This window comes from Mya arenaria, chromosome 10 (assembly GCF_026914265.1).
Source record: "Mya arenaria isolate MELC-2E11 chromosome 10, ASM2691426v1".
In the NCBI taxonomy this organism is placed as follows: domain Eukaryota; kingdom Metazoa; phylum Mollusca; class Bivalvia; order Myida; family Myidae; genus Mya; species Mya arenaria.
The window spans coordinates 32,495,902-32,507,321 of record NC_069131.1 but is presented as its reverse complement, the minus strand read 5'-3'; the positions used below and the strand labels follow the sequence as shown (position 1 = coordinate 32,507,321).

Genomic DNA, 11,420 nt, shown 5'->3' with positions numbered 1-11,420 from the left:
GCCTAAACTTCATTTTACTCCGGGTTTTCTAATGGAGCTTCACATAAACGTCAAATTATGATCATAATATTCTCTGGTGTGTTTTCATTGACCGCGAGTATATATAATTTATGAAGTTGTTAACATCCTCAAAATATTGTAGAAATATGAATTGCAAAACATATTTTAGGATCTTTACATATAGTTTTATCGGTAATATTAGTTAATTTTCCTTTAAAGAAATACAAAGAAGATAAACTCAAACTGAGTGATAACACGATCATTAATCAGTTCTAAGTCAATTAAACTGTACAAATATAAAATGCAAGTAAAGTACAAGTAAGATACAGTCTAACGTACCCACATAGCCCTTCTTTCGTTTTCTACTTGTATGAGTCGTATGAATGTGGCTTGTGTTGCAAATAAACAAAACGCATTCATTACAAATTCAAAAGCCGAAAGTTGATACATTCAAGTATTAACTATACCGAAAGCCACGATTGTCATGCGGTCTAACAGCTCAGATTACTTTCAACTGGTAGCTATTGTTTTTAATTATTAAACTATGCACAATGATCAGGTTACAAAACTTGAGGTTGGATTAATGTTATTGGGTAAGATAAACCGCTTAAGTGGTTGGTAAGCTTTACATTTTTACCTTTAATGTCACTAGAACAAAAACACAGAAAGAGAACGTTTATTGTGAAAACTGAAATACAATAATAATATGCTCTTATAAGGTCATAATATCTGTTGATCAAACATATCAATAAATTATGACAATGAAATGGAAAATGACATGCGTATTATTTTTTTTCTAAACAAGATCATAGTTTGGACCCGATTGAAAAGTATGGCAATATTATGTTAACATTGCCATTTGATCATTGACAGCAAGTTGACATTTTGATTCCGGAAATGTCAATAGATTGTTTTCCATTTAAATTCAACAACAATCAAGATGGCAATGAAAACAATACGAACCCAGTCGGATGTTTTTCATTGATTGATTCCCATAATATTCGGGAAGAAGTGAACATATGAAGAGAACACTTATTACCAAATCAAAAACATTGAAAACACCTGCGAGACTGTCAATTTATAGATTATTTGATAATACTAATTATTTCAATTTCATCATTTGGACTGTTCAAAGTTTTTAGAAAATTAAGTAATTCATTGAAATAATTTCTTTCAAAACTACAATACAAAATACTAATATAAGCTGTTAAGCAACAGTACTGCACAAAGATATACACAGCTGTACACAATTCATACACTCCACCATTGCGTGCACATCTGCTCCTACAATACATTTCCTGATTGAACAATAAAACTAATGAAATGTTATTTTACATATAAACGCTTACAACACTTAAACATACGTAAAAACCTTGTTAAATACAACAACAAATAAAAAAAAACTATTCCTTACGTCTATTTTTAACAATTTACAAAGAAAGTGTGTATTCAAAGTAGAATGTTAAAAGCCCTTGCAAAAACACAATGCAATATATGATTGTATATACATAAATAACCTGATTATAATAATATTTTGAATAATTTCACTCACGAGGATTTGATGTAGTATGTTTTCTATAGCATATAGGCTAGCTAACCGTGCTATAAGTAGCGTGTATATATTGCAATACCTTTGTTACTAATCAATTGCAATTGTTGACACTGTACGCTTGCATATAACGCCTTGCCCGTTTGAAATTATGCGCCAAAATTTCTCGAAACATCATTAAATAATCCCTCATAACAGGATCAAGCTCATAAGATTATTTTGGATTTGGTTTGTATCAAGAAATATTCTCTTTTTAAAGAGTAATGGGTTTTGTACAGGAAATAATATTTGAGAGCAATAAGATAAGCTACTTTTTGTTTTATTAAATCATATCTAAGTAAGTAATTTTACCAAATGAAATAAGATACTTAAGTGAGTTATGCTTTGAGAAATTGAGGCTAGAGAGAATCATTTAAAAACATAACAAGAAAACACTCTACAATATGGTTAAAGTAATAAAAGCATTGATATATACAGCCAAACCAAATACAACGAATTTACAATACAATGTTTATATTGGCAGGTGAAATACTATGAAGGTGATATAGTGTTGCAATAAAGTTACATGGAAATAATTTCCATTTTGCCATCATGTCTCAACGTAATGAAAAACATAACTTATTATGTCAGCATTTGACTATCAAGAGTATATACTTTCATGCGTTCGAGTCAAGGTTAACACTACGTGTGCCACTGTGCCGAATTGGTCAGCCGTGTTCATTTTCTCTGGATATCACCTCTTAGGTTGTAATACACAGCTTTATCGGTTTCGTTTACGGAATGGAGAACACACTCGTAGCAGAAGTAAAGCTGTTCCTTAAAAGCAAATTCATACAAAAATGCAGAAATAAACTTCTGAACGACTGATAAAATATTCGACTTTATCAAGTCAGATGAAAACAATTCAGTACATTTGACATAATAACGTCATAAATTAAAATAATGTCATGGCATTGCAAACAAATTTAAATTTAATAATCAAATTTAATGGTAATTTTGTCATGAATACTGTCAAAGATTTCGAATTTAAAAACTATAAGTGCATTTATTAAGTTAACTAACACACATATATAGGACTAAAAAAGTAATTTATATTACTTATGGACATTCATATGAAACCAGTAAAGTTTAAGTGTGACTCTTATTCAGTGTATGTTGAACCCTGAACATTGTGCCTCTTAATAGACTCATTGTTAATTATCTTCATATTTCATTTGTCACTGCGGTTTTCTTTGTCATATTGTGATACAAACCCATTACCAAGCGTTATGAGCCATCCGTTTTAAGAAGTGATTCACACTTACCTTATTTGGAATAGCGAGCGGTCTTCTAGCTCTGATTTTCTTCACCGCATTGACAACACTGACTTCATTATATTCATCCAATTGTTCAAGTAATATCAAGACAACACAAAAAAGGCCGCTCTTTCCTGCACCGTTTCTATAAAAAAAGTTATATATCGTCTAAAATATTAGAAACACTAATACTTTATTTTATCGCTTTGCATATTTGATTTTCAATATGTTTTGGATGTCTAATTTACAGTGTTCTTCACACTGTCAGTATTACATTAGTATTTCAGGGATAATCGGTTCAACGTGAAAGAGAATGATAAAAGTATGTTTGAAATATACACTGAGACAAGATTTGAAGCCGACCTGGAACTAAAACAATTAATATACGTACAGACAATGCAACAGTATCGGTCCACTCAGGTTAGAGGATTTGTATACGGCTTCAACCTCTCTGATGAAGGCAAGGAAGCTTTTTGGCGACTTAGGCACATTGTGCTTTGTATCCCAGTCCAAATATTGAAAGTGTGGAATTGTCACATCTGTCTTGGTCTATATTCCAATGAAAACATAATATATACAGACAATTATTGCGATGCAATGTTGCCAATTTATTAAGGGCAGTTTTTTATTAGTTTTGTGGTGGTGGTTATTGTTGTTGTTTTTGTTTCTTACATTTATTCTTTAAATTATTTGGGGGGTATGTTTTCTAAAAAAAAACGTATATTTAACTGAACAAAGATAATAGAGAATGATATTTCGCTAATGTGTGCATACTCAATATGTCTGAAACGTACCGTTCCTTCGTGCTTGAAATGAAGCATTCTTTTAACGAAGTATCTTGCACTTCGATCTGTGTTTGCTTGTACGGAAGTTATTCCCTTCTTCATTGTTGGATTGTCACCAGGAAAGTATATGCCAAGTCCCTGTTTAAAACAATTAATAATTGAACTAGCAGGAACAAAAATGTACAGACCTAAATCAGATAAAAAGAGGGTGTTACAAGTAGATATTACTGTTTTTGTAAAAAATCATAAATTCATGCCGTCAATGATTTCTATGCCTAATACAATACATAAAGATGTTATGCCATAATGGCTACATCATGTGTTGTATAAAAATGATAATAAAACAAAACAAACACACTATGTAAATTTCACTTATGGGCAAGTGTGAAAGTAGATGCCAATATTCATTTTTAAGCTATTTTTCCAGTTTACTTTTTACCTTATGCTTTTCCAGGTTTGCCTCCATACTAACGATACAGGAACAGTTTTCTTGAACAGCAAGTGCAATGAAACCGTAAACTGTGTCAGGCAGAGGTGGTTTTGCAACCAAGAAGCGATTTTTTGTTTTAAAACTCTGAAAAAAAATTCGTCACAACAACATAGTATGTTTTTTCCCGTTCTGTTTTTGTTAGGCTTTTATATTATGCCATTATAATTTCTATTTTATTATCATTTTTAACGATTGAATTGGACACCAGTCATCGAGTTATAAATTTAAAGCAAATTATAATGCAATGCAAACAATACACTTACGTCGATATATATCGCATTGATGTTCTCGGATTCGTCGGTTTTCATCAACAGATTCAGATGCGGTCTGCTGGAGTCACCTTACAATACACATTACAAAACATATAGGTCATGTTTACATATGAAATAGAAATATGCAACGGACTAAGCAAGCTAAATACCAAACAATGAAGAGCATGTAAATCTAGTATTATTACAGATTAAAAATAATTACCTACATTTATAAAAACGAGTAACAAGTTTACTATTTATTTATGAGTTTTATTCTACTTAATACTTGATCTTGTTGTTTACATTATGCTTCCAAGGTAGAAAGCATGTTACACGTTTGTAGGCGATGTAATCTTTGTACCTGGTATATCCGTGTGTTTTCTGTACTTTTTTGCCAGAAGTCGATTCTTTTCCGTAGCTAACAATTCCTTATCCGACTTTTGCTCATGATCCGATTGCATTTTCTAAAGTATATTTCAATTGCAACATTGCGTTTAAAAGCTTTTTATACAATTCGTTGCATGTTTTAAATACCGATTTGTAACATTATGATAGATGATACTTTGAAAAACAATCCTACCTCAAACTGCTCCTGTATCTCTTGTTTTCTTGATTTGTCCATATATTGACTGAAGTGTTCTCTTCTTACGAACACACAATCAGTAGTCAATGTATGGACCAAAGCTTGGTGAATATACTTGTATTGACTCTAAAATGGAAATGATAAATATGTGTTGTGTGGCACTTTAAACGACAACGAATGAAATAAAGAGCTGTTATACCTACAAGTTGCACCAAATGACTAATTAACAAATAATAATAATCACACCAAGGTCTGAATCATGTTGGGTCTGTTCCGTCTCATGTTGCGAACGCATCCCGGGATATCTATAGCTCCTTCTGCCCCACCCTCTTTTGTAAGAATGTCAAGAGCTATGTAGGTTCCAGTCCTTCCTACGCCAGCACTGAAAGTACGCAAATGTTGTTTCATCAAACCCTTAAGAAGCATCTTTTTCACGGACTCTGATCGACTGCTGACTAAGACAGAATCGGATCGACTGCTGACTAAGACGCAATCGGATCAACTGCTGACTAAGACGTACTCGGATCGACTGCTGACTAAGAGGCACTCGGAACGATTGCTGACTAAAACGGACTCGGAACGATTGCTGACTTAGACGGATTCGAATCAATTGCTGACTGAGATGAAATTAGATAAGATTAGATTTAGATTTGATGCCGGCGCGACACATTGTTTCTTTTTATTATTTTCTTTACTTTTGGCAAAAGCAATTTAATATAACGTAATTATAAAATATTACCAGAAATGAATTGTATTTATATACATCAAAATAGAAGCTTATAGGCCTATAACATTTGATTTAATATTGTTTTCGATTATTCATTGGTGTTCTATATTCGCTACAGGCCAGGACATGGACCGTAATTATCAGTATATCTGAACCAAACTTTGACATCAAACCTGCAGTGCACAACTACTGGTCCATCGAAGGTATTCGACAAGGCATTCACCCTCTGTCTAAACTCTATAAAGGATGTGACATCATCAGGGATGTCCTTGTCTGGCCAGCTCGTAAACTGTAGATGATTTAGACTTCTTTTTTCAGATTTCTGGTACCATTTTAAGAGAAGAAAAATAGGTTAAAAATTGTTTGATATATATATTATATCATTATGTTTTAATTGTTTTAATTGTATATATCCACCATGCATACTTGTTTTGATAACTTAACTATTAGTGATTAATGAAATTGTACACGTTTATACGTCTGTTAATTAGTTTGACACTTTCATCACAAAATAGAACGACTCAATTTGAAACAAACTTTTTTAATGATTAGCCTAAGGCTTAAAAGCAGACAAATTTGTTTTAGTTTTGAAAACAACGACATATACATCAATATTAATTCCATGGTTATACATCAGACATTGTTTTCTGGCGGATAGTTTGTTTGGGCGCTAATAAGCATCAACAGGCATAAACGTTACCTATCAATATTGATGTACCTAGTTAAATGCTCGGTTTGATCCTGGCAGACGACATTGTTTTAAGGACATACTACTTTAATAGAATATTTTCTGAGTTTATTTCAACAAGATTTATATTTTTAAACATACATCTTTTACATTGGAGAACAAATGCAATCAAATAATAAGAAATTGTTCACTTTTACGTACTCCCTTGTCCTTTATTAATATTTCTTAACGTTTTTACATTTGCTTTTCAACAATCACATTTGCAAAAGCAAATGGGTCACAATATATATACAGAATTTGGGTGATTTACCTATTTAAGTCATTTTGACAAAGCGCTTGGTTGATCTCGTTACACCTTTACACACGTACACACTATCAACTCCGTATATGCTACGTGGTCATTACGTCGTACAACCGTATTCGCCCGCTTTCAAGTTATGCTATGATTTGCTTATTCAAATGATAAAATGTCATTTGCGTGTCGTTCTAAATAACTAGATGTGGTGTTACTACGAGTTAAGTTTTATGTTAAAAGTACACTCCAATTGCACTTTTATAGACGATCGCATATCTGTATTATGATGAACGCAACATCTTCTAAATACCATACAAAACCGACCATAGTGATTGGTTTAATAGCGGAAAATGTATTGGATGACGTCGATGAAACAACACAAATGATATCATTCAGCCGAAATTTAACTACGATCAATTGCCTATGAAGCATTATTTTGCATTCATATAGTTCGGTAATCCCAGAAACATTTATATAGAGTATACATTAAAACACTGATAACATTCAAATTGAACTCGATCTGTGTAGGAAAACATTTGGTTAGTGCAGGGATAATGTTTTCATTTACTGTCGAACCGCAACACTCAAACATTCAATTATTAAATCTAACTGCCAATAGACCGATTAGAAATAACCAATTTGAGTGTACCTTAGAAAGCGTAAAGTGTCTCCAAATGAAATCTGCGTACAGTTGTTCATCGTTGCACACAACCTTTATATCGCCGAACATTTTTCTTTGATAATGATCTGGCCAATATTGCTCGCATGTGGTTTTCTGTAAAGAAATATTCAATAGTATGTTAATATGTAGTTCAAGTCCATGTGTTGTCATTTCATTACGCAACCATAATGTACTTAGAATGCCATTTAGATTTAAATTCCCTAATCTCATTCTACCCACATCTCACCGTTTCATGTCAGGTCACAAAATTCGATAAACTATCACCTTACCGTTCCCTCTACCAAATTGGTCAGCATGACAATCTTCTCCACTTTCTGTTGCCAAACCATTTGCCAAAATTGGCCGAAATCGCCGAGCTGCTTAACCATAGGACCTAAGTACGGAATAAATGATCATAAAAATACGCATTTATATACACAGCAAATATTTATACTCGTAAACTAAAAGGTTAAATAGGACCTTAGTTACTAGTCCAAATAGTTTGTCGTTAACTAAGGTAGTTTTAACATTGTATTGTCAGAATACAAATCAATGGGAAAGAAGTATGTGACATTACCCAATGTAGCAATATATGCATTTCGCCTTCTGAATCCCTGAAAGAAAGTGTAAATCATGTTTTTTATAATGACTGTTTTTAAGTGAGTCAGTTTATATTCACTCCATTCCAAGTATGCAGTAAAATGAGTACCGAAGTAGTGGCTTAAACAAACGGGCAAAGGAGAATCAGCCATCCTTCAGCATGTACATTTTTTAAGATTGTCTGTAATGTTTAAGGAAAAATATTTTCCTCCTTATGTACAAAAGTGTTATATTACACTTTCTACAAAGACCCTTTGGAATTATTTATATCCTCATCATTTTTGTAAGAACAATAATAGCTTATACTCATAATAACACAATGGATTGAGTGCAAGCTCGGCTTTCACTTATGTTTGGCAAAATAACGATATAATTACAATAAGCCTTTTTAAACTAACTAATTAAATGCTTTAATAAAACGGCATCTTTGTTTCAACAAACAACGTATGAAATGGGAATAACTATTTACACTACCACTGCCTGTGTTAGAAAAACAACATACGTCTATAAAGCTTGCATTAATATAGTCTGTTTCTCCACCGCGAACTGAAACTCGCGTATCATCATCTGAAATTAAAGAGGTTAAACATCAATTCATGCAACGCATAAATCTGGTATAAATATTATATGAACCTACAGCATTAAGAATTATTTTGCACATCTTGACATATTTGCCCTCCTGTTTTCGGCAAAAAGGAAGCCGGTCAGTTTTCCGTCTTATACAATTAGCTGAATGACGTCATGCTTATCCAATTAGAGCCCAATATTGATATCACCAATGCCGTTTGCCTGTTTTACAATATGAACCTCAGTTGTTTTTCTATTAAAAATACTAAGCAAATGTTAATAATGAAAGCAAAACTGTATTGAGAGAAGTGATCTTACACGGGTAGATTCCTCTGTACCTATTTTTGTGCATGTTTAGTTTCGTTTGTGAAACGCCATAGGCTTTTACAAGACCGTATGGAATTTTCTGCAAGTTAAAACCAAAATATAAGAGAGATTGTCGGGTTAAAAGACATTCCATTTATTTGTTTTAACATTTTAATCTATTAATATTAAGTATCTCAATACGACATATTTGCACGTAACCCTCATCTTTAAGAAATGAGAAATTCAGAATATAAAAACATCAACGAGATGCACAGTACCTGAAATTCTTCTTCTAGGTCCTTAAAACATAGATTGTGTACATATTCGGGTAGATCGGTCACATGCAATTTGATTTTGCTAATTTCTACAGCGTTGTTATAATAAAAACCTCCATTTTCCTCAAATATTACTGCAGTTTCCTTTGCAGAAGCATCATCTTCGTCTGAAATATCGTCACATTCAGATAACATGACTTTTCCAAAAGCACAAATTTGTTAGAAATATTGTATAATTTATTGCCTAGTTTAAACTTAATTTTGTCTGCAATATCATCATGTTCAGATAACCTGACCTGCCGTAAAGCACACCTACGATTGCAATATTGTTAGATTGAGTGAAAAATGCACAAATGCGTTTTAGTTTTCGTTGGATTGTGGAAACATGAAATTCTTAAAACTTAAATTCGTCTGCAAAATCGTTAGAATGAGATTTTTAAAACACAAGTTGGTTAACAATATTGTTAGATTGAGTTAGCATGACCTTTTGGGAAAAACGATTTCGCCAGCAAAATCGTTCTATTGAGCTAACATGAGCTTCATGAAAATTGTCTGCCTGCAATATCCTTAGTTACCTTGATTTAACACTACATGAATATTCGCCTGGCAATTCAAAGGGGATTGCTCATTTGTTACCATTTCCCCCCGAAAATGCATCTGAAAAACGCTGATTTCATAATTATTGTACCTATTGATACCGAAATTGCCGAAAAATATAAAGAAACGTATAATGACATATTCCGGTTTTAGTGCGGAGCTAACCTACGCTGTACAGTCAAGAAATATTAAGAAAAGCGATTTTTTCAACAACTCGGCCACAATGACTGATTCCACATTGATGGGTTTTTAACCTTTATCGAACACATAGGCAAAATTGCGTGATAATGTGATAAACCAATTACGCAAAAAATCCTTGGTGAATGTTGTTTCTAACGTTTTCCAAAAGCATGGTCTTCAGAGTCAATACATGTTTTATTGAACTTACATTAAAATTTGTTTTAAATATCTTAGTTTTAACTCTTCTAACGATTTGTCTCACTCTTTTTGTAATATCTTTTCTGTAATAAGTGCATTTACAAACAACGAACTTGACCATATAACACGAGAATAATACAAGAATAAGTTAACTTTATAATAATTTAAATAACAACATTACCAATTTCTAGATTGTCTTCTGTCAAGATAGGTGTCCTTTTATTTCCGGACCTGTTTGTTGGTGGACTCTGGTAATTGGAAATTCCTACGACGGTGACAGAGTGAAAATTGTCGGTATCCCCCTTAGGGTTCTTTGCTCGGGTGGTTTCTGCGGAAATAAATGTGACAATTATCTTTAATTACAGAGTCGTCCGTGTTCACATCGGTCGATTTAATATCCGTTAAAACAGAGAATGAAGATAATTTATATATATATACTAAGTTACTCTCTTGGACTTTGTTGTGCAGGTGTGTAGTTTTGTATTGTGGGGAAAACCGGAGCGCCCGGAGAGAAACAGTGTGTCGGACTTGATGAGCACCAACTAAACAATGTATTTTATATTTATACAGGTGAATTATCATTGTCAAGGCATAAAAATCTCTTATAAGAATATTATTGGAACATAAACGTACAGTATAAAATAATAATTACTACTCTACATTCAAACACCATTAATTATTAGCTCACACTAAAAATCATTACTAACTAATAGTTCATACGTACTTCCATTGTTCACCTTGGGGTACATCTCCAACAAGTTCTCAGGTTCTTTTTCATGTGCTTTGCTTTTAATTTTCAAATTGACTCTTCTGAAATAACATCGTCATTTTGTTTTAGTTAATGTTTACAATTGATAGAATAAGTTGTAAAAAATGATTAACTGATGCGTAAAATTAATTTCCCTTAAGAAACACATAAATTTAGTTTATTACCTTCGTCGAAGAAAAAACAGTCCAACAACCACAATGGCAGCAAGAACTACAACTCCTCCGGCAATACCAACACCAAGTGCTGCTATTGGCCAGTTTTGTTTTCCCGCTTCTGTTTCAATAACTGCGGACATTCCAAGAGTGAAATGAAAGATCAAACGTTCATAGAATACCGAGCAAAACATGTACATACTTTTTGGCAAAAATACTCTATTTGTCTTGCACATATACATTATTTTGTATTAACGATATAACACTTTAAGTATTGCGCAAAATACACCCTCAAGCCAGGGGCGGTATTCATAACACTTCTTAAGATAAGATGTTGACTTAAGTGTGGCATTTTTCCTAAGTTTACCATTTTTTCCTCAAGTGCTATTCATAAAACCTCATATCTTAAGAATTTCCTAAGTTTTTCATAAATCAGGCAAAAAGTTAAGACA

General features: G+C 32.7%; 1 protein-coding gene across 1 annotated transcript; it reads right to left on the bottom strand.

Annotated features, from left to right (window-relative positions):
- Positions 1-1,078: 1,078 nt before the first annotated feature.
- On the bottom strand, positions 1,079-11,111 carry LOC128204597 (receptor-type tyrosine-protein phosphatase T-like). The gene is made up of 18 exons (XM_052906002.1): positions 10,981-11,111; positions 10,772-10,857; positions 10,229-10,375; positions 9,076-9,239; positions 8,810-8,897; positions 8,427-8,491; positions 7,902-7,938; positions 7,615-7,718; positions 5,854-5,969; positions 5,200-5,335; positions 4,951-5,079; positions 4,732-4,834; positions 4,383-4,459; positions 4,069-4,203; positions 3,639-3,767; positions 3,236-3,393; positions 2,854-2,989; positions 1,079-2,365 (listed from the first exon to the last, which is right to left on the bottom strand). Exons 1-18 carry the CDS (start codon positions 11,109-11,111, stop codon positions 2,267-2,269), a joined length of 2,040 nt encoding a protein of 679 aa, XP_052761962.1. The 3' UTR covers positions 1,079-2,266.
- Between the last annotated feature and the right edge of the window lie 309 nt (positions 11,112-11,420).